Source organism: Apaloderma vittatum, unplaced genomic scaffold, assembly GCF_000703405.1.
Source record: "Apaloderma vittatum isolate BGI_N311 unplaced genomic scaffold, ASM70340v1 scaffold9651, whole genome shotgun sequence".
In the NCBI taxonomy this organism is placed as follows: domain Eukaryota; kingdom Metazoa; phylum Chordata; class Aves; order Trogoniformes; family Trogonidae; genus Apaloderma; species Apaloderma vittatum.
In genome coordinates, this window is record NW_009700776.1 from 2,408 (window position 1) to 27,919 (window position 25,512).

Genomic DNA, 25,512 nt, shown 5'->3' on the forward strand with positions numbered 1-25,512 from the left:
AATACCATCTATTGCAAGTTATGAGATTAGTTCTGACCATAATCTAAAAAAGATTCCTCATTCTCTGTGATGAACACTGTCTAATGTGTTTCTGGATGGGTATAATACAGGAAGCAGTAATAACTTGTGATGAACACAGCATTTCAAAGGGTGAGTGGAACTACATGCCACAGCATAGAGTTTGTGTCTATAGCTTTACTTGAAAAGCAGGTAAAGTACTTAAGATTAATCAGAAATATCAAATAATTTTAACCCCAGTTACTATAATTTTAACTGCAGTGCATGGAAATCTTCTTGCTGTGTCATGTATACTGCATTTATTCCAGGCTTTTGAATTCTTACAAAAGAAGCAGGATTCCATTTTTTAAGTGTTCTTTCTTTATCATGAAGTCAGTACTGGAAAAAAAAATCCAAATAAATAAATGAATGAGTAAATATTATTTTCTTACCTGTCTATAATGCCACATAAATCTATCTGAAGGTCACTGAAATTGCCAAAATCATTTTGCTGAACTGAGATCATATCCACTGCTTTGTTACCAATGGAAATGTGTCGCATGCATCCTTGAAAGCCACCAACTGAAGTATTACATTCAGAAATGTTCCCACTGCTAGGACAACCTGAAAGAAGCATAAAATGTGGAGCTAAAAAACCAGTTTATTGAAAAATTCATATATTCCAAAATTAGACTGAACCTTGTTAATGTCCACATGTTGTAAGCTTCGCCAACGGAAGACTTTAGCCAGAAACTCTTCTGTAAATAGAAACTCAACTGTAAATAAATACTGTAAATAAAGTCTGAGATGGAACAAATCAATGCAAGTATCCAAGCTGAAGGATAATGGACTAGATCCATAAAGACCCGGGTTCCTTAGGGCCAACAGATAGACCATGAAATAGGAATGTGCCCTTGCAGCACAGAAGGCTGATGGCATTCTGAGATTTACTATCAAGAGAGCAGCCAGCGGATCTGAGTAAGTAGTCCTTCCCTCTACATGGCACTTGAGAGACCATATCTGGAATTTTGGAGTTCTAGATTCCCCAATACAGGAAAGACATTGGCACGCTGGAGTGAGTCCAGCAGAGGCCTCCAGTATGGTGTGGCACCTGAATGTTCAGGGTGTATAAGGACACACTAAGATAGCTGGGCCTATTCGATCCTAAGAAGAGGAGATAAAGCTGCCCAACAAGGTGATACGGAGAAGATGAAGCCAGCCTTTTTCCAGAAATCCACAGTGATGTGACAAGAGGAAAGGACAAAAAATAAAAATGGTAATTTCTGATTGGACGTTATCAATAAGTGTTTTTTAACATGGGGGTGGTTGATATGAGAACAGTTTGCCCAGAAGAGCTTCGAGATTTTCATCACTGGAGTTGTTCAAGGTTAGAGTGTTTACAGCCCCTTGCATTCTGGTCTAATAAGACTTGTTTAGAACAGAGGGTTGACCTAGACAGTGTCTGGATGTCTTCGCCATCTATGAATAACATTTTGTAAGTATCTAATATTGTGATTTGTCTGCTGTGTTACTGGTCCCGAAATGCCTTGCTCATGGATTGCTAATTAATTAAAATTTGTTAATAAATCAATATATTGCTTTGGTCCTGATTTGATGTAAACCATATCCATTGGGCAGTTTTTCACAGGGGCAGATGAACATTGCTTTACAAAATATTCCTATATGTTTTTTTCTCTGTCTTTCTTCCAGAGGGTATTGCTTCTGGGATGACACACAAGGGTCATTCTTTGATCCTGCATTTTGGTTCACAGGATTCAAAGTCCTTCTTGTTTCATGTTTTTAAGAAGCAGTGACTTTTAAGATGCTTTTGTACTCCACAGAGCTAATGGGTACTTTCTGAAGTCCTACAAAGACAGTGCAGACATTTACTATACAGGAAAGTAAAATGACAGTGGAAGGTCATACATCTGTTTAAATGAGTGTACAACAACAAAAATAGTATAGACATGTGGGTTTTTAAAAAAAAATAAAATAGAAAAATATCTAAAAAATAAGTAAATAAGTTCCAAGTGTGTTTTGCTCTAGTGAGGAACCAAATTGTTTAAAACTGTTACTACCTTTCTAAAGGAAAATATCTATCATCTACTTATTTATGATGGTATATTGCTTTAAGAACAACAAATCAATGGACTTGTAAAAGTCCAAACAGGAGCACAGTAACTTTTCAGCACCACACAGAGACAAATCAATTACAAGCCTATCCACATTCTTTATATCATTCTACAATAAAATGGTAAAATAAATTCTGTCATTTCTGGTGAAAAAACAGACACTTATATGAGAATGAGATACTTCCAGTGGAGTTCATATTAAAAAAATCCAAACAAACCAAACCAAACCAAACACCAACTAAAAAAACTCTCACAACAAAACAGTGAAGGCAGAAAAAAGTTAAGGTATTCTATTAAATTGTGTATCAGATCCTTTTCTTGGTGTCTGTCTTTTAAAAGTTGTCTTCTAGTTCTGTTAGAAAAAAGACATCATCATTAATATTAATGAAATTGAGTTTCCTTGTAATTGTGGGCCAGATATTAAAAAGAGGAAGAAATCCTCTAATAATTTATTGTATGTGCTTATTGCAGTATTAAATAATCTTTTTTCCCTTATAGATGCAATGAGTTATTATTGCAAGAATTGAGAGAGGCAGTACGTACTTTTCTATGACTAGAAATTGTGCTGATATAACACTAAAGTATTTTCATGTTTATTGCACATTTTCCCACCTAAGCATACACATTTCTTGCACACTTGGTATTCATTAAAACAAGCAAACTAACAACCATGTCCCCAGGACACCTCTCCTGGAAGTCTGATATTCATGTTTTAACAATCAGCATATAGAAACAAGGTAAATATTCATAAAAACTTAGAAAGGAAGTCAAAATGCATTGTCTGCATTTTGACAGTGGTATATGACATAAAATTTTAATAAACAATTTTCTAAACTCAGAAACTTTCTATTAGTTTTCCCCAAGTTTATACCACATATATGAGCTGATGATTTCAGCTATAAAGCTGAAATCGGAGAAGCTGAGGATTGTATCTGAAGTTAGCGCTTTCAATATGCTTGGAATTAATTTGTCCCCTCCATCTCTGAAAAGATAAACAGAAAAGTCCTTTGAAAACTTAATAGCTTTCCAAATGCTCACATTCCTCCTGACCTGTTCACCTGTGTCATCACCCTTGCAATGATGCATACAACCTAATCAGGGACATGGGAAACTGAAGCAACATAGAAAGTTAAAAAAAAACAACCACACATAAAAAAAACCTTAAAGAAACCCTGAAACATTTTCTGGATATTCAAGACCAATTTTCTGTATTTTTCTCTGTATCAGTCAAGCCAAGGGGTATCTTTAGTAGAGAAGGATAGAGGCCAAATTTGAAAAGTCACATGGATTTTCATGTAGCAGCTCCTGTATTTATGGCCTGCTTGTGAGCATGAAATTTATTTACAACCTATTTTTTAAAGGGAACTGATCAATGGACAATGACTTTGTCCATACTTATTTAGGACTGTCTATGCATTTTTCAATTTTCTTAGCAGTATAACTATTGTTAAAGAATACTAGTCATGAATTCCTAAGACACTAAGAGATGACATATTAGGCTAATGTTGAATAATGCATTCAGATACTGTTTAACATTCTTACTGTGTAGTTCACTCCTAACTGATTTAGACATAACAATCTACTCAACTCTATCAGTAACCATATATGTGGTTTGTGATGAAATCACCTGATGGCAGATAACTGTCGAGATTCCTAGGGAAATGAAGATTTATAAATACAGTTTTTAGGGAGAAGGTGTATTTTCCAAACACAGGAAAGTTCTGTCACTGTGAATTAATAAAGATGTGTATCATGTAAAGAGGATATTTGCCCAAATAAGTAAGCATTCACTTAAGGTGAAAACTCAAAGTCATCCCAGTGTAAAATTCTTACAAAAAATTGTTTTAGCAATGAGAGAGACCTTTATATGTCTGTCTGATTGTCAGCCAGACTATATTCAATTATCAGAGCATGATACTAGAAAATGATGTTCTAAAAATGACCAAGGACTTAAGGTGGTAATTAATTCTAACCAACATTACAAAAAGTTAAGGAAACACAAACTCCAAAACATTATAGCAGCACCTGAAAACCAGATCCTTTGAGAGATATCCAAGTTAGGCAAAGAAGACTTGATGCAAGTGAAATAATTCTCATCATTTGATTAGATGTGTCAGGAAAAACTGATGTTTATCTGTGGGATATTGCCAGAAAAATTAAACAATGCATCACCTCCAAAGTAGAAAGTATCTCCTGAATAAATCTGCAGAGGTATGGAGGCATGAGAAGACAACGTCACATCATTGTCCACTATTACACTGATACGATTCCTTTTGACAGAGAAGGATACAGAATGCCACTGGCCATTATTTAATGCAGCACCTGGAAGAAAAATTAAAAGCAAAATGAAGTATATTCATCTATTATTTGTTATACTACCTGAATGTTATGGACTTGAAGGAAGAGATGAGCAAAGCAATAATAGTACATATAAAAACTCAAAGTGATAATGAAACGAAAAAAAATAGTAACAAACACAAATAACTTTTGTGAAGACAGAACCTTCGCTCATTCCCTTGCTTCACATTTGATAAAGGAAGAATAAAAGTATTTCAGTGAATAAGTCCTACTGTTGTAATACTCCTAATTATCAGTAATACATCTATCTAGTGCAGTGACTATAAAAATATCCTCCCAACCTATGGAGATTATCGCTAAGATATAATTATGATGACTGATACAGTATTTTACACACAATACATATTTTTACTACACTATTACAAAGAATTTCTTCATCTTTTAAAATCAAGGGTAGTCATTATGATATAATCCAGTGAAACAGCAAAATCCTGTAGATCCTTAAAGCTTCAGCAACCATCATGTCAATGTCATAGGATTATTTTTCTTTCAGTTGTCTCTTTTACTGGAAATGTATGGGAAAATGGTTTTAGAGTTTAGTTTCTAACACCAATCTACATTACCTTTGGCTGTGTAGGTGTAAAGTGCCACAAAGCAATACACCTAAAGCTCTGATTCCAGAAAGCACTTTGATACATATAATTAAAAAAAAAAATTATACAGTGCAGTATGCAAGAACATTATTATCTTTAAGAAGTGCTTTAAGGCAATCATATTCCTGAATGTTCTTCAAAATAGAGATACGTTTTTCAGAGAAGTATAAATAATACACTGTTAGAATTATATACCCTATTCTTGATGGCAGAGTGAAATACAATGTATTTATATATTTCTTTTTAGTATGTGTTGTTATTCTAGAGAAATAGTCTACCAGTTAACTTATTAGTTCAAACAGAAGGAAAAGAAATAAAATGAGAAGGTTGAAATAGCTATTTTACATCATAACCACGATCCATATATTATGAACTACCTCAGTCTAAGCACAAGATCAGCACAAAATCAACAGTTAAATCTTTGAATCATATTATAAATTCAGATAACTTACCATCTAGAAAATATCTTTCATAAACTTAATATAATACTAGTTTTATACAGCTTTTCTATTATTTGTTTCCTTACTTCAATCACTATATTCATTAGGGGCTGCATAACAAGCAACTTTAAATATTTTTCTTTATCCTAGCCTCAGTGGAATTATATAAAAGCTATGCATGCTAGATTTTCTTATCTTTGTGTTGCACTTTCAGAAACAATCCTCCTTTGTAATGTAGTGATAGAAAGCTCAGTCAGTCACAGGTGTTCTGATACCACTGTGATCATTACTTATTTTGGCTGCAGTCTTCTATAAGTGGCATTGCTGACAGGAGCAGCACACTTAACAGTCAAAGTACACAATCAGTATTAAAGCTGTCATTGATTTTCTGGGTAAACTTTCTACTTCTGTAAAACTCTGCAGTATTTACAAAGATGAACTTTTTACTAGAGTAAAAATTGGAAACCTTATTGCACACAATATAAAATAGTACTAATGCTATTACATCTGGCTACCAAAAGGTCATCTGTAGAGGGATAATCTTTTTGGCAATAAGGATTTACATAGCCCTGCAGGCAATGTGGAGGGAGTGACTAGAATTTTCCTATTTTCAAGATATTCAACTGCTGAAGAAGTCCTTTTGTACTGATAGCAGTTAATATAAGTGTCAGCAACTTTCAGGCTGGTGTGTTTTACATTGGGACTGGTATATTATTAAGCATACTACTGGCTGCCTTAAAGGCTATCTATCTATCTATCTATCTATCTATCTATCTATCTATCTATCTATCACCTATCTATCTATTTACTTATATTTTGTCTTGATAATTTGACAGATTGGACAAAACATTAGAAAAATATTATTGCTGCTTTGCAATATCATAGACATAGACGAATGACACTGTATAATGAAGTTTCTAGACAATGTTCACTGTTACTTATTTATCCTATTTTTTATCATTATTTTACAGCACAAACTCATCAAATACATCAAAAGATTTTACTGAGTTCAAAGAGAAATCAACAAAGAATTACAAACAGATAAACACGCTTAGGTCTTTTATAACAAAGTGAACCTCAGTAAACTATACTCTTTCATCAGAGATAACAGCTATGCTAAAACAAAAAATATGAGTAATTCATTTTTAAAGCACAGAAAATAAACTCTGAGAAAGGTTTAGGTGTTTTTTTTTTCCAACTCCAGGTAATGAAATTAGTTTTCTTCTACAAATTACTGTAGAATTATTCTTCAGTTAGAAACTCAGTTGTAAAATATATATAGTTTATAACACCACTTGTCACACAATGTTAAGATTAGATATTTCAGAAAACAGTGTTTGTTCAGTTATTTGTTTGTTTAACAGGGAATTATTTCCCTAATTATTTATTTTCTTCCTTATAGCCTCCATTCCTACCTACCAGAAGATCTAGTTTCTTTCACATAATCTCTAAGATTAATCACATCTTTATTTGTAGAGGTACTTTAGGTGAATGCTGTTTTCCTCTGTCACATCTCTGCAACATGCTATCTTTTTTCTTTAGTAATCATGACGTAGTTGGAGCTCAAATGGACCTTTAAAGTTCATCTAGTTCAATCTCACTCCTATGTACAGGGACATTTTACTAGATTAAGTTGCTCAAAGCCTAGTACAACCTAACCTTGAACACTTCCAGAGCTGAGACATATAAATATAACCTCTTCCATTTTAAACCGTTACCTCTTGTCCTGTCACTACAGGGCCTGGGAAAAAAAAATCTCTTCATCCTTATTATAAGACCCCTTTTAAATATTGAAAGGCCTCTCTGAAGCATTGTTTTCTCCAGGTTCAATACCCTTAACATCCTCAGCCTTTCTTCATAGGACAGGTGTCCCAGCCTTTTGATAATTTTCATGGCCCTACGCTTACATGCTCCAACGGATCCACGTCTTTCTTCTGCTGAGGACTCCAGAGGTGGACACTGTAGTGGACACACACCCAGTACTGCAGGTGGAGTCTCAGCAGAGTTATAAAACAAGATATCAAATCACTCTCATTAGCAGCACATCCATCATTTTAATGTCTAAGTCAATACTATAAAAAGGTATGTAGAAGATCTTGCAGAACAATGACATCAAACCGTAGGAAAATGTTTATAGAAAGACAACATATATAGCTTATTAGGAGATGTGTGAGAAAAACCCCACAAACCTCTCCACCAAAATAAAATGAATAGTTTACAGAAAGTAACTTATAGATTAGTCTGAAGGTAACAACGCAATGCAATGACCCTTAACATCAATTAAAAGTTATATAGAAATTAAAATTTGCATAGAAAGACAGGGTCATATGAAGAAACTGAGTAATAAGATCTCAAACATTTATGCAGGTTGTAATTCAATTTGGTCTCATCATTCAATGTGAATATTTGACAAACTTGCAAAAGACTACAAAGGAAAGATATTAAGAAACCATTCAGTAAAAGAATATGGATTATTGTAATATAATCACTCATGAATTAACATGATATTCTCTTCATTTTTATACAGTTGAAGAAATCTTTAAAAAACACTTGATAATGAATTTAGGAACTGTATGCAAAGAAATATGCTCTGATTTACTTATCAAGTAGTGTGTTTGTGTGAAAGTCAGGTCACAAGTCCTTGCCTGTAGGCAAACAAATCTGTCTAGCAATCCTTAATTTAATTAATCTCCAAACACAGACTTGAATTGCTTCAATGAATGCAACAATAAACACTTGAAAAACTCATGAAAAAGTTCCTGACATGGTTTTGTCAGTAAATTTCTTTCTCAGAAGAGAATACGATGATTTTGCAGTAATTTCTGTCTTCACAAAGACAAACACAACTCCTCATATTGGACTTCATTAGAGTAAGTCTACATGGCATAAGAACACCAAGCTGTGTTTCAGCATAGTGTGTCAAGACTTATTCTGGCATTTCAAACAGTATGCTATGTACTGTGTTACAACTTTGAAACCAAATAAATTGCTCTATGTGCAAGTCTACAGCTATTACAAAGTGCCACCACCTTCAGCTGGTCTATTAAAATGATGTTGTATGGCAATAGTTTCTTTAACATACATCACTTAATTGAACTGCAAATGAAAAACCTCCTAAAAATCCAAATTCATCATTGTTAAGTATGTACCACTGACATTCTTACTAAGGAATTTGACATTTTCAAATGGTGAGCCTAGGGAAACCTCTTGTCATTAAAATGGCACTTTTTGTACATCACTTATTTTAGATTACAAAAAATACCAGGACTGATCCTATTACTACCCACAGAAACAGGATCAAAGTATTTATGTAAATGTCAGCTTTATTCATGGTCATTATTGGTTACAGTCTTTTCCTGTTAAAATAATCAACTCTTTAAAATTTAGCTTTTAATCATTATATATCCATGGAAACATAATGAGCTCTAAAGTTATGTTTAACTTTTTTCATTTTTCCCCCCTCAAAGGAGATTCCATCTTGTATCAGAAATTGACATAAAGAATAAATCTAAAGTAAACAGATTCTTGTTGCTGTTTCTTTGCTCTGCTTGGCTCTGCTTTGCTCTTTTCATCTTATACTGAGAAGCACATGACTTATGAACACGTTAGACAAGTAGTTTTCATCAGGTGTTTGTACTAATTAGTTTTTTTGGTGAAATTTTCTCCCTCTTTTACATAACTTTAATTCTGTTGAGTCTGAAAGAGATTTAGGGGCTCTAATTTTTATGATAGTTATTTCATCATTCAATTTTTAATATATTTTAGTAAGTGCTTAGTTTAATCACAGTATTTGCTATTGTTCACATTTCATGAAATAAGGAGATTCTTGCTGTTCTCACACCAAATGCTAACAGCTCTCAGAAAACTTAAGAAGCCTCTTTTTGAAAGAGGGGGTCTTCTTGCTTCCAGGAAGAATGGGAGTATAAGCTGGGAGCTGCTTCTCAGAATCACAGTTGAATACTCTTTGACATAACTGCGTCTTACCATATTCGCCTTGTCTTCTTGTCCTTATATATTTTCATACCAATAGGGAAATGGCTCAGAAGAAGTCTAGAGAGAATACTTTCTGGAAATCTCAGCTCCACTCTGAGGTCTGCCTTGCAGTGCATATGGTCAAAAGCAGATGATCTAGTCTCAATTCAGCAATTAATTACAAAACTATCCTTTTTAGCTCTCAATTACCCAGCCCCTTCAACTTCTTAATTTCTTTTTGTCCTTATTATAACTCTTTTGTTGGGTTGGGTTTTTTTAAGGTAGACTCAAACTTGCTCCAGATTTCCAGAACACAACATGTTATTGGGCACACTCTGTGCGAATTTAATGTATAGCTCTATCATTTAGACTTCTAGAAAATAACTAACATAATATTTATAATAGAAACTTAGTCAGTTGATGCCTTGTGGGGACATTGGCAAATGGTGAAAATTGTCTTAATGCTTAGTTTTACAGAGAAATAAACTTATTTACACTTCACAACTGAAAAAATTGTTAAATATCTCAAATTTCTCAGAATATATGCACGAGCTTTACGTACTGTAAATACATAAAGTTAAGGACTCAACTTTGCAGTTGCACTCTTGCAAGTAATTTCTATACAAATCATGGTGAAAAAAAGCATAGATAAATATTTGTGAGAAAAGAAATTAATTAGAAAAATTTGGGGTTAAAATTCACACAAATAAAGCATAGTTACACATATACTACTCATAAAACAAAGTCAAGAATTTGGGTATTAATTTAAATGACTTTGCATTAACCTATTGTTTTATGCATAGGAATCTTGGATTTTTTTTCTTCATTTCTGTTACCTGCAGTCATGTCACTCAGTGCTTTTCCTGGTTTATGAAGACTGATTTTAACTTTTCCATCACTCAGATATAAGAGGAAACCACCTAAAGCTTGATGTAGTTTATTAGATAGTAGAAGTCCCTCCTTGTTCCAGGTGCGAAACTGGAAACTGATGAATACATCATCTTGCCCTGACGTGCCTGGCAGTGCCAGGTAACTACTGGAGCTCAGAAATGTAACAGGAACCACCTGCGGCTCTAAACATGAGAAGGAAACATTGCCCTAGAAAGAAATGAAACAAATATGGTATTAGGAACATTCAGTGGAAAACAGTCATGAGAACTTTTGTATAGAATCATAGAAGTCATAGAACTGTAGAAACACTGAGGTTGGAAAGGGCCATAAGATCATCAAGTCCAACCTACAGCCCTACACCACCCTAACACTAAACCATCTCCTGAAATACAGAGTTTCAAAACATTGTGAGTAGAACCTAGTATATGTAATACTTGAATGTGTTAGTCTAAAAATCAAGTATGAATAAGAACGTCATCAGTTTGAGAAATGTGTACCTAATTGTTTCTGAGCAAAGAGTAGCAAGGACCTTTGAGTGAGTGACGTAACTTCCTAATTTACATGGGTGATTTAATGGTACTTCAGGAGCTAGACAGATCTGCTTTGTTTCTGATTTGGCTCAGCCTCAGGAAGCATTAGGGACTTGACAGATTTCTGCATGCTAGATAAAACGCCACTGAATGCAAAGCCTGGTGCAAATACTTACACAAGTCTAAATGCTTGTATGCAGAGAAAAATATTGAGCTTGGATACTGATTGTTTAATGCAGTGTCAAATCTGATAAAATATCATTTTGTCAGACTGAGGATCAGTCTTTCCAAATCAATGTAACTGGAGATGTGCACTGACCCCTATTTTGTTTTAACAAATAGTCAGAGAATATTCCATACATGAACTCTAGGTACTTGAAAATGTGAAACACATAGTGGATGAGTTCATTGGAATGAGAATAACACATTTTTTTTGCATCTAGTGTAACAATTAGTTTACACTTTATGACTCTTGATAGTGATACAATGTGCTCTTTAATCTAATTACTTTCTGATATCCTTCTAATTATAACTGATTTCTTCTGTACAGTTGATTATTAAAAGATCAATATAGTTAAATTTTAAAGTACATTTAACTTCTATTCAGCACAAAAAGCTTTTAAAATTTTGAACATACACAAAACTTTGACATTATATTAAAAATCTGAAAAATCAATTTAAGAAAACATACTCACTAGCCTCAGGCATGGCAAGACATTAAAGTTTATGTTTTAATTGTTTTCAAGGAAAATACATAAATAAATAAAAGCTTCCTCTTATGAATTCGGCTATAGAGAAATGAATAGTCATCTGAACTGACATATACTGAAAAGGCAGTCATCAGAATTACAAACCTTGTAACATGCTAAAAGCTTACTATCTTCAGATTCCCCTTCCATGTTATCTGGACAGATGTCTAATACTGTATTATACCAGCAAAGTGGATATTTTACAAGGATTCTATGGTAACATAGATACTTTTTGGCACATTTACATAAATAAATCTCACTTCTCATAAATAGTTTTGAAAGTAGCACAATAATTTAAAACATTTCAGATTAAGACGATGACATCTCCTATGATAATAATTTCAGAGTTCCCCTTTCACTAGTCTAGAAAGAGCCTTTTATATTTGCCTTCTCCCTAACATTCATTAGCATCATGGACAAGATATTATACAGAAGTATCAGCTTAGTGTATTTTGGAATATTTCAAATGTGCTTCACATGAGAAGAGATGCCTGCAGTCTAATTTTTCTGGGGCAGAGAACCAAATCTGATTGTTTGCATTCTGAATTGAAATACAAATCAAAGATTTGGAGCTTGGAAATATTTAATATTTTGTTAATTATTTTGAACTGATTGTTTCCATCCCATCTCTACATTTTCTGTTGCTAAATAAATAAATGCTGTTAATAAAGATGACTTTCGTACTACTGGGGGAAAAAAAACCACCACAAAACAAAATAAAACAACAAAAACAACAAATACAAAAGAGAAAACCAGCTAACCAGCACCAAATTTACAGAAATCCCTTTGTAATGCAGAATTAAGTTAAGCTGGTTTGTTATTGGAACCATTTCTTTAAATGACAGGGGTTTGGTTAATACAACTTTTGTCCATGTCACAACAAATGCATTAAACCCATCAACTTAAACTACAGCTCTTCAGACAAAGGGCAGTATAAATTGACTAACAGAACTTATCTATTGAAATTATAAAGGTCTGAAGAAAACAGAGTGGATCTGCATCCTCAGCAATAAAAGCTTCTAAAACGTACTGCTGGTGTTCTTACTAGTCAGGTATAGAAGTTAAAGCCAAAGCTTTGATAACTTTAGATAAATCCTATTTTACTCATTGGCTTCTGTACATGCACGAGAAAGAGATACTGCATGGCAGTGACATACCACATATTTAAGTATTATCTAGAGAGCTGAAGAATAAAATAAATCTTGCATTGTCTACTGGACGATCCTGTAGGACAGCAATTATAAAATAGCCTGATTAGGTGATTCCTTTATTTTTCTTTCATTAAACAACATAGTTTTTACTAGAAAACAGGTTGCATATGGCTGTGGTCTTTTTCTTTTCTCTGTTTTACTTATTCTTTCTTAACTATAAATCTCTTACCACAAAGTAGATCTGAGATTTATGCCTTCTGGCCAGGTCAATAATGTTCACTCCATTAAAATAAATATTTTCAAAACACCCATGAAAGTTCCTGCGTGACAATGTCCCTGGTTTTCCAGGCACTGGGATCCCTCCAAAGCTGAGCTTAGAAAGAGAAAAGAAATCAATGATACTGTTAAGTAACTTTCTAAGAAATGAAGTTGCCAGTAGTGTAAGAGAAGTTGAAGATTTGATGATGCCTCTTAATAATGGCTTAGTATAGAGTCTTATTTGTTTTCAGAATCCACCACAGCAGCAAAACCAAGGACAAGAAGGACAAGCCTCAGGATGTGTAGACCATGCTGGACAGTGCAAAAAACGAGAATTCACTAAAAACATCTTTAGGAAATTTGAGTCTGACTTCTCCACTTGATGCAAATCACAACTACCTATAATAGAGAAGAAGAGTATATAAAATTAAAATATTCTAGGACTGATTAAAAAAAAAATTAAAGGAGATACTTTTTCCCTCTCAAGTTTCTTAGGCTGTGTAATTGCTTGATGTGATGCTGTAGGTTTACTTAGGTTAGGAAAGAGATTAGAATATTTAATAAAGGTTTTTAGACTTTTTTTTCCCAGCTTTTGCTTTTGTCTACCTTGTATAGGTAACATACTACAAACTACACTATGTGAAGAGAAGAAAAGTTAATTTGCAGTTCTAGGTGAAACAGTAATATAAATCTATTTACCAATCAGCTAAAACTAACATATTGTTCTTTTTTTTCTCTCTTTTTCTTTTTTTCTAATTGGTATGGTCCTTCAAGCCTTGGAATTGTGGCTTAAATTCAGAATTTTTAAACAGAATCATGACTTAAATCTTACAAATGATATTTTTTGAAATGGAATAGTGCAGACATAGAACAGCATGAAATCTGTAATCTCTAAACTACTTAAAAACTCAGATGAGCAGAATAAAGTCATTTAGATCTGCAGGGTATAGACACTCTGCTCTGTCACTTATTGCCTCATACAACAAACATGATAGGGGCAAACATAAAGCACCCAATCATGATATTACAACTGTGAATTAGTGGTATTTTTAACCGTAGGTGGGAAACCACCAAAGCAAATTACATCTACTCCTTTTCATGAATCTACTGTTTATGTAAGCAAGATTTTTTCACAGTACAATTGCCAGATTTAAAAAATTTAAGTCTTATTAAAAAACTTTCTACAATGGTTATATGCTGATTTATTGTAATTTTCATCAAGTCGTAAAATCATAACATTGAGTTGGGGCTCATTCCTTATCACATTTGCAGCACAACTGAAACAAAGATTAAAATAATGAACTCTGAGATGAAAAACATGGCCTTTTGAAAATTTGGAGTTTCAAGTCTAGTGGAGCATTGGAACACCAAGAATATTTTTTTTTTGATTCATTCCTTTAGGAGATAGAAAATCCCTGAAGTCTTAAGCACTACAAACTTTCTTATATTCTGTCTCTTTTGCTTGTTCCACTGCATTTACATAAAAAAGTTAATAAATGTAATAAAGATAATTTTCACACCTCGTAATCAAGGTCCAAATAATTGAATTCGCCTTTTGCATGAAAATGATGAGTGTGTTTATCCACTGTAAAGTTTACTTGATTGTTAAAGTGCTCAATGAAAACAGAATGCCAGTGTTGATCATCCAAAAGACTGCCCAGTGTAATATTAATTTGGGCATTAGAAGGATGAGTTTTAGTATCACCTTGAAAGAAGAAAAATAAAAACTATTAATTCCATATAAAAATATAATTATTCAAATATATATTGCTAGTTTATCTTACTTTATACACTAAAATCCACTTAAAATACGTTTTATTTAAGCAATACCTAATAACTGTATTAGACTTTATGAGACTGTATCAGACTTTATGAGACTGTATCTGTTACCTAAATTAATGAGCAGGGAGAGCTTCCCTTTAATTAATTCCAGGGTGATGTGGTCTCCATTTTGTCCTTCTCTGTAGAGGAGAATTCCATCACTTTGCATTGTCTTAAACTTCAGAGAAATCACATCTTTCAGTGCACTCATGACTTTTTGATTAAATGTGTAAATTAGACAACTTTTCCCATCAAAGCCAACCACCTCGGACCCTAGAAGTAAAGAAATGAAAGATAATGTATAATGCTATGCCTAAAAGAAACAGTTCCATGTTACTTCAATATGATATGAAGTCCCACCATTAACACCCCTAGATTCGCATACGCTGAGAAAAGTGCAGCTTTTTTTCTGCTATTCCTGTTCTTCCCCGAATGTTAAGACTGTCCTGTTCTAAAGATGATGTTATAACTAGACAATAAAGTAAGGTGAGTAGAAGAGATCTGGCTTCTATGCCAAATTACTACTAATCTCAAATGCCAAAAGGTCTTCCTTGTCTTGCAGCCATGAAATACTTCAACCATTTCTGTTCTTACCATATTCTTAGTGTAAAAATCTCTATTAGTTTACCTGCAATAAACCCCAATTGAAAAAAATAATGAAAAATCCTGTCCATTAGATTTAACTGACTTTCAAGGCCTTGAAGCAAGCTGTATATTTAAGACACTCTTAAAATCAATCTGGATATCTGTTCAGTAACAAAATAATATCACGGCATACTATTCTAGGAAAGGAATAAAAACACTCTAAACCTGTGATCTGTGAGTAGGCTTGTTTCTCTTCAGAAAATGTTTTTTTGCTGGCATCATACACAAATTATAACCTTAATTAAGCTAAATTACAGTTTTAGTACAGAAATGCTGTACTTTGTATGATCAGATTTCCGGAACGGGCATTACAGCACGATTGACATTGTCATGGATGTTAGGAGATCATTCTGTCCACCTTCCCTACTCAAAGTAAGGTCAGCTCCAGCAGGCTTCTTAGAGCCATACTCACTCAAGTATTGAGTATTTCCAAAGATAGAGATGACACATCTCTTGGTAAGCCATGGTGTATCTGTTCAAATGCCAGTGTTCAACCAGATCTTGGCTCTGTCTTCTTTGCATCCTCTCAACAGTTCTTAATATACAAGGGTAAGATTTTCCATGAATCTTCCACTCTATCTTCCACTCTTCCTGCTATCTTAGCTTTGACTCATATGGCAGACATGCCAGTCCCTTAATTGTATTTGTGGTCTTTGGCTGGAATCAATCCTGTATGTCCATGTCTTTCTTGTAGGAATCCCAGAACTGGACCCATTCCCAAACAGATGAAGGATGATGAGGTTACTGGAAATAACATAGTGGGAAAATCATGCCTGACCAAACTAATAGCCTTCTACAGTGTTATAACAGGCTTGGTGAGTAGAAGAGTGTTTGTGCTTGGTTGTCTCAAGTTTAGCAAAAGTTTTGATGCTGTCTCCTGCAATGAAGATAGGAGTGATATTTGCTCTCTTCCAGACTTTGGGAACCTCTCTCAGTTGCTACTGCCTTTCACAGATAAGAATATGTGACCTCAGGATGACCACAGCTAGTCTCCCAAGCACTTTCAGGTGCATCCCAATAGTCCACAGACTTACACACGTCCAACTTGCTCAAATGTTACATAGCCCAACTCTCTTCTACTCAGGGTCTCTCTCAGTCTAGTCTTTCCTGTGGGTCTCAGAGACCTGTGATTCCTGAAGGCAAGTCTTATCAGCAAAGACCAAGATGAAGAGGACATTGAATTCTTTGGCCTTACCATGTCTTTTGCCCGCTAGTCCACCTGCTCAACTTAGCAGTTAGTCTGTATTTTTCCTAGTCTTCCTTTTGCTTGAAAACACCTGTGAAAGTCCTTCTTGTCTTCCACAACCTTTATCAGTTTCAAATCCACGTGGTTTGGCCTTTCTAACCACATCTTTGCATGCTAAGACAATGCTTCTGTATTCCTCCTGGGTTATCTGACCTTGCTTTCACTTCTTGTACACTTCCTTCTTATTCCTGAGCTGAGTTAGGAGCAACTTGCTCACTCACACAGACATCCTGCTACTTTTGCTTGATTTCCTGCTTGTCATGTTAGGAATTTCTTGAGCTTGAAGGAATGATCTCTGAATGTCAACCAGCTTCTCCAGATCCCTCTTTTCTTCAGAACCATCTCCCATGTCACTATTCGAATTGGAAAGTCTGCTCTCCTGAAGGCTAGAACTGTGATCCTGTTATTTGCCTTACTCCCTTCTCTCAGGACCTTGAACATTACAGTTTCATTGCAGTCAATATTACAGGTTGTTGCAGCCAAGGCTGCCCTAGCTATATTGTCCCACCAGCAGATATAAGAGTGATGAAAATCTGCAATAAGGACCCAGCTCTGTGAGTCTAAGGTTTCTCCAAGGTCTTTGAAGAAGGCCACATCTATTCCTCCCATATCAGGCAGTCTGTAGGAGACATCCACCACAATGCCCCTACCTTTGGTCTATCCTGTAATCCTAATCTATAAACCCGTAGCTGTCCCATCAACCGTACCCAGGCACTCCTGCTGCTTGCTAACATTGTCGTGTCTAGTCCTTTCTAAAACCAGTCATGTGAGTTATTCCACCACGTCTATATTGTTGTGAGGAGACTGCAGTCTTTCAAATGCATGAAGACTTCAACTTCTTATGCGTTCCCCACTTTGTGAGTGTTAGAACACTGGCTGTTCAGAAAGGCATCTAGTTCCTCTGATTTCTCAGAAATAGTGTGAGAAATTCCCCCATCCTGTTGCCACCACAGCACACTTCCTTTTTTTGTGTGATTGCACTTGAGATGGTCAAGCACTTGCACTTCAGGCCTTGTTTGTTATTTCCATGGTGTCTCTTGACCACACTGCCCTGAACACTGTGTTTCTCAAACCAGTCCACCACTTTTTTGTGCTTTTGCTGCGCATGGTCAGACAGATTCTGTCTCTTCCCAGCAATTCCTGATCCTCAAAGTGTGTCCCAGGACTGTTAAATCAGAAAAATTGCTGATGACTCTAGCTGTTCAACTAATTGTTGGTACAAAGGATCCACTCATTCTTCCTCAAACACTTCTCTATTGTCAGCAGTAAACAGAAAAATTCTACCTGAGACCATATACCCTTGCCTCTAGAGGCATGTAGTTGTTCTTGATACACACCAAGTCTCCCCTGGCAGTGCTGTTGGTGCTCACATGGAAAAGAAGCAGAGGTGGATAGCCTGAAGCCTGGATCAGCCTCAACAGTCTCTCTACAGTGTCCTGGATCCACGTCCCTTGCAAGCAGCAAGAAAACAGGTCAGGTAGGCATACAGGAGGGCATCCAACACCTGCTATGGGGAGAATGGGGACACAACTCCTCAAGGGATATCTTCAGAGTATAAAATCTTACAGTAGTTCAGGTTGGAAGAGACTTTTTAAAGATCATCTAGTTCCAATCCTCCTGCCACAGGAGCACTAAATGAAGTTTCTCAAAGCCTTATCTGACCTGAACTTGAACACTTTAAATGATAGGGCAACCTCAACTTCTAGGGGCAACCTGCTCCAGCATCTCACCAACTTCATAATTAAAAAACCTAAATTCTCCCTTATATCTAATCCTTCTGTTTAAAACCACTAATGTCCTGTCACTACAGGCCCTGGAAAAGCCTCTCTTTCCATATTTATTATAAAACCCCTTTAAGTATGGAAAGGCCACAATAAAGCCTCCCTGGAGCATTCTCTTCTCCAGCCTTAAAAATCTCAATGTTCTCATCCTTTCTTTATAGGAGAGGTGTTCCAGATATCTGCTCATCTTTTTGCTCTCCTCTAGACCTGCTCCAACAGGTCCACGGCTTTCCTGTGCTGAGGACTCCAGAGCTGGACATAGTACTGCAGGTGGGGTCTCACCAGAGTAGAGTAGAGGGGCAGAATCACATTCCTTGAACTGCTTGAGTATATACTATAATAGACAAATTAATAAACTCCTAAGCTTTGCTGATGGAGAAGAGTAATATCGAGAAATTTTCATTGTTGTATAATATGCTTTCTGATTAATATGCTTTCCTATGACTGTACTAAAAGGCAGGTGCAGTGTTACAGCTCTGTGACAGTGCTCCAGTGAACTCTCCTTTCTATTTATGACAGTGTTATCCCTGACTACTTTCAAGGTCACATGCTTTCACTTAGGGAAGGCAAGGCACGGCAAGGCAAGGCAAGGCAAGGCAAGGGACCAACTGATTGTATCCCAATTATATTTAAAAATCTTTCAAAATCAGTACAGATTGAACAAAACACGCACAAAAGAACTGATAACACTATAAAAAAGCTCATCGAACACTCACAGATCATAAGTAAAAAAGAAAAATGTAATTACCCTTGAAGGAAACATTTATGAAATAAATGAAGATGTAAAGGACACTCAATGAAATAAGATGTTATTTTTCAGCTGACTGGTTGACTTCTTGCAAGTCAATGGAAACTCATAATCTGTTTACTAACTTTATTTAATTTCACTAAAATACTTCGCCACATTGTCACCATGGAAATGAACTCAATTCAAATTAACCGTACTATTTAAACTCAGTCATTTACATTCCATTTTTAAAAACTTTTGTCAAGTGACGGCAGTTATATTCTTAAATGTAGTTTGTTTTCTTCATGTCTTTATAATGTACTTCTTACTTACGAAGAATTCATTTTCCAAATGTACAATGAATAAATACGACATTTTACCTAAAAAAGGATCTGAGATTGACTAACTTGATTATGTCATTGAAAGAATGTAGACAGTAAAAGCATTAATTCAACATTCAGCATTAATAAATGTTGAGTTTAAATAATGACTGTGAAGTTTAAGAGTTTCAATAAAAACTTCAGTAATATAATTTGTTCATTTTTATGTATCTGTCAAACAGCTAACCATATATTCTTAGCAGGTACTGACAGCATCAGGGGATTTTGATGAGGAACATAGTCCTATTGTTAGTTATCTAGACAAGAACATAAGCAACATTTAGCACTGATCTACTAAGTTCTTTCACTGTTCTTCAGCACTAGGTCCTAAGAAGTAAAATCTATTCTGACTTAACTTTGAAAATAAGCAAAATCAAACTTTTCCACCATGACCATGCATGAATGAAGACTGTGAAAGGGCTACAGATGTTAATCAAAATTCTCATAATATTTCTCACATATTTTGTCTTCACCAACTACGCATCACAAATTAATTGAAAGAGTGGTGAGAGGTAAAGCCTGGGTTTCCTACAGAGTTGTCAGGACAGAAAGAATGAGCCCAAACATTCAGGGTGGCATAAAAATTTCCTTATTCAACTACTCTCAGTTTCTAATAGTCCCTGGACTTTAACACCAGTCTCCATGAGCTCTATCTTCCCTACTTTTATAAATCAGGAAAACAAAATATGTTGCTTTGCTTTGTGAACACTCATCTTCTGTTTTCAAAATGTACATTGTGTCTTTCTCAAATTAGAGCAATCTAAATCCTTAGTGTACTGTGAAAATACCTTTGGAAGTGATGAAATGCCTCTGAGAAACTGAAAATTCTGGAAGCCTCCTCACATATTAGAGGCTCAAGAGGTCTAATGATCTTGAGAAAAAGTCTTATTTGCAATATCTGTGCTTGAAATGCAATTTAATTTTTGTTGACCTTTAAATTGGCTGAAATTAAGGCTGATAATCTATAAGGGAAAAACTTAAAACAATGCAAACTATTTGACATTTTTTACTGTGTATAGATATTATTAGTCCTAATTAAATACATTAAAATGCAAAATCCACTCTCTGGCCCTGTGTGATTTTGGGAAAAGCAGACCTGAAAAGGGTCACAGTGTTCATAGAATTTAGCATTGTTTTAAATAAAGTTTTGTTTGGGAAAAAATAAATAAAGGCCTATTAAAATTGTTCATAACCAACCACATTTAAGGCAAACTTTTTTACAATCACATTCACATCAAGCCCTTATCCCAGTTATAAGGAGAACAGGAATTTCTTTCTTTGACTTAGGTGACTGTGCCATCAATTTATGCATTCCAACCAGGAAAGGAATGCTCAAATAGCTCTGACATATTTAAGTGTCTTTGTGTATCACATTGCCTGCAGTGCTTGTTGTTAGGCACTGCACCTAACTATGTTTCACTGTACGGCATTCATTCATTGTCATTTTCATATTTGTACCTATCTTTCTGTCTGCCACACGAAAGAGCTTTCTTTTTCTTCCTATTTTTAGACTACTGTTTTTCAGGGGTTAAAATGAAAAAGAGAGGGTTATAATGAAGGGAGAAAGAGTAAGGCAGAGAGACATCTAATTTCTCTTTCTTAGTCCAGGAGATAGCTTAACTGAACTCTGCTTTACACATCTTAATTGTTGCAATCTGACATACTAGAAACAAGACACAGAAAATGTCTGTATAGATTCAGCAGTCTCTTACACACACTAGACAGGAAGAACTAACAATAAGAGGCTGACGAAGATTTTGGGGTGGGTTATTTTTGGCCCTACAGAGCTTTATATAGTCATGGCACAAGCAGATTTTGTCAGTCCACATGAAGCCAGGTAGATGTAGTGGATGTAGAAAGCATTTATTTTTTTTTTTACATGAAAAAGACTATAGAACAGGAGTAAGAAAAATGAGGAATATGGCAGAGGTAACAGAGTGAGGAAGGAAGAGAACTAAATGCAAAGAACACAGAAGGAATCTTTTAATGTATCTTGTAACTCCAGAAGTGATTACTCATATTTAGTTTTTCTATTCCTTATGTGTTGAGAAGTGAAAATTGAAAGACTTGTTCTTGATGCATACTTTCCAAAATACATAGAATATGGCAGTCCTTGACCTAAAAAGTTGATAGTAAAAAAAGTTCTGTGTTTGAAAAAAAAAGGAAACAAAACTCATAATATCCTGGTTTATCCTATGAATATCTAGCATAGACATTGCCAAATGTTTCTGAGACTGCCATTAAAGGGGAAACATTTGTTCTGAGGATACTAAACTAAAATATTCAGAGCAGGTATTTGGCTGGAAGATAACAGAGCAGAAGTTTGAAAGCACTGCCATCAACTGTGCTGTAATTATTACTTCACTAAGACAATAAATTATTACTTCACTAAGATAATGAATTATTTTGAATGTAACAGATATGCATTTTTCAGTATCCCTTTATGGAATAGTGAGATCAACTCTATATATTCTTGGAGTTCTAATTTTAATTGTGTAATGCAACAGGTAAAACCGAAGGAAGAAATCACTGCATTTGCACTTGAATGCAGAACACAGTCCACATTTTCAAAGGTAAATTGAAAGAGATATTGCTTACTTTTACAATATAAGACCCAATGAGATCTCACAGAAAGAAATAATGGAAAATGGTAAATCTGAAAAGTGTGAATCAAATTTCAAGAAAGTATCATTGATACTTGTGCTTCTCTTTATTTTCCGGTCCTGCCTGGAAAAGTACATAGCGATTCAGAAATGGACAGGCATAATTACTTTAACAGTAGCTACATGTCCTGCGTGTGTCTAATACATGGAGGAAAAGACTGGAGAGAAAGAATTCATCTTCCAAATTATTATATATATTTTAGAACTATTAGACTATAATTACCTTGTTTGTATTCAACAGCAACCACTGAATTAAACTACTAAAAGTGCATGGCAATTTTAGATATTCTAAACACTCTGCAATCATTTTGAAATGAAAGCATTTTTGCATAGAAAAAATATGCATTTTAAGAACTCACAGTGTCACTAATTCAGAGAAAATCTTAAACTGCTTAAAAAAAGTTTCCATATTTCAAACACTATTATGTTCTTTATGTACTGTATGATAGTGGATAACGGATGAAGTAAATACACCTTTTAAATTCAGCCTGATCTTAGAAGATAGTTATTGATTCATTTCCATAAGCAATCTCTGGGATCAGTCCTTTACCAAAAAGTAAAATGTATAATCTTCCTAAAAAGCAATTACTGACCACACAAAATATGTATTTTAACTGTTTAACTTCTTTTTCTATATGTTTCATTATATTTAGTAACATAGACACCGTCTCCTTTTGTCCTTTAAGCTTGTAGATTTTCGATCGGCAGTATGACAGTAGAGATGTCACTGGAGAGCCACAAGGTATCATAGAAGGTGCAATAGAGGAAATTGTAGTAGTGAATATAGATAACTAAACTCTAAATTTTACATGGGTAAAACTGAGCCCTTCAGTTTGGAAATGTTTGAGAACAAGGTTTTTGCATAAGGATGTAAACGCTATCAAATGCATAAAGTAATGAACTGAGAAGAAGCAACACTGTTTAATTTTCAGTGAAGTTTAGAGGCAGGAGATAATGTACTCTCATTAAGTATCATAGACATGAGATTTCACTTGGAAGACTCTGATGAGCTTTCAGGTGGGAACAATAAAGTCACCTTTCAGCCTCCATTTCTGACTTTTAGTAGTCCTGGTACTTAAAACAGTGGAGGGTAAAAAAAAACCCTACAAAAAATAACAGATGAAAGTAGTTAAAATAAGCAATTGAAGAGGTTGCTTAAAATAAAATCTACTTCCCTCAAGAAAAAAAGATATGGAGAATAAAAAGCAGTTAACAACTTGCAAAAAGGAGTATTTTTAAAAAGTCCAGGGATGAAGAACTGTAAGAGGAAGACAACAGGAAGATTTACATTGTTTGACAGATCAATACAACCATAACACTTACGCATTTATTTTCCAAATACTTTTATCAGTTATTAATGTTTTATTAAGGACAGAAATATTATTCTAAAAGTACCTCTTAAATATATAACAATTTTGACATATCCATCGATTTGTTTTTGTGGTTCTATGTACTTGTATTCTTACTGGCTCATGACCAAGACCATATATATTTAAAACTGTAAACATTTTCCACACTTTGTACCTCAGGTAGAAAGTATACCATGTTAAGATGCAGGTTTTAAGACTAAAGAAAAGAATTTGTAGTAAATCAGTTATTGGATTATGTCCACACCATTCATTCAGAATACAGAATACAGAACTGGAAAATAAGTGTCATATACTGTTATATGATGCAGAAGTAGTGAAGTATGCACATGAAGATATTGAATCCATTTTATTCAAGATTAAATTTGCTCTTAGAAATCTACTTTCAAGTGTAGTTTATGTAGCAAAAGACAATGACAAATGGTCATTTCATTTAGCTGATTCAGCAAAACACTTACTGTATGTGCATCCATACACTTCAATGCGCATTCCAATTCTACCATTCGGATTCCAGTCCAAAGGCACAAAACGGAGAAATCTTGCTTTAATGGGATGCTGAAGCTTATAGTATACTACACTGTCTGCATTGGTGTTTCCAGAAAAGGCCTAGGAGAAAATGAACAAGAGATCAGCCATATATATATTGAACAGAGAAATATATGGATGTATAGCTGAACTTTTCATTTTATACGCTCATCTGGCACAGAGTCAAGCACAGGAATAAAATATAATTAGCAGTGAATTCCACAGGAAAAACCACTGAATCAATCTTGATTATTCTTATGCATCAAGTTTTAAGTTTTCTGTTCGTGTAGTACTGATGTCACACTCATTGAAAAATCTCATACCTTCTAAAATTTAAGTGCATGAAACATTTTAAAAACAAACTTTCACAAAACGTGTAGAACATCCTGACATTTCAGTGCATTGTGCAATCTCACATCTTTTCATAAGACAACAGAAGGAGCTCTATGATTTCTTCTTACTGAAAGGTTAGATAAACACCATTGCAAACCCTTTTTCTAGATGCATAGTATGTTGAATCCAAAAAATTCTTATACTGACAGACTACTTGCAGTTGAAAGATTCTGGTTTCAAACCAAAGAATCCAGAGTACTATAAAAAGGTTTTAATTTTGTATTCTGTTGAAAAGAAAAATCTAAATTTCAATCTTTTTACCCAGGTGAAAGATAAAAAATAAAATATTATCATAGAATATTTTTGGTGGTATTTAACTGATAAGACTAATTTCCCTTTTTGTTACATAAATAAAACATAAATAAATGTAAAGAAGAACGTAAAAATTATAAAGAGCTGTAATCACAAGCTTTAGCATCCCAAAGACTGGAGAATATCTTCTGATTTTCTGTTACATATTCAGGAGTTGTGTGGTTTGGGTTTTTTTTCCTCATTTACTGTTTCTGATGAGTGAAGCAGAATGAATTTGTTCAAACATTTTAGATTGAAATATCTGATACTTTGGATAGAAATAGCTCTCTAAAATATTTCAATGAGGAGAATTAAAAAGATTACAAATTTCTGCATATATAGACAGTACTGTTGTTACAGTTATAAGCCACAGATTTTGCAGCTTCAAATGTGTGTAGAAAACTATGTCTTTAGGTATGCATCTTCTCTTTCTCCAAGTTTTTGAATCAGAGGTGAGATTCATTAAATGCATTATCTGCCCTCCTATACATGAAGTTCTGCATCTTCCTTCCCCTAACAAAACTTTAGTAAACTGTTATCTCTAAAAATAAAATAAGTCAAAAAAGAGGAGAAAATAAAATAAAATAAAATAAAAATTAAAA

At 34.5% G+C, this 25,512-nt stretch overlaps 1 protein-coding gene across 1 annotated transcript; it reads right to left on the bottom strand.

Annotated features, from left to right (window-relative positions):
* Positions 1-449: 449 nt before the first annotated feature.
* Positions 450-24,307, bottom strand: LOC104269432 (contactin-associated protein-like 4; the record flags this gene model as incomplete). The annotated part of the gene is made up of 7 exons (XM_009878861.1): positions 450-621; positions 4,302-4,451; positions 10,329-10,590; positions 13,046-13,186; positions 14,592-14,776; positions 14,962-15,165; positions 24,160-24,307. Coding segments are annotated over 7 exons (1,262 nt in total), but the record flags the coding sequence as incomplete, so codon positions are not given.
* Positions 24,308-25,512: the final 1,205 nt, after the last annotated feature.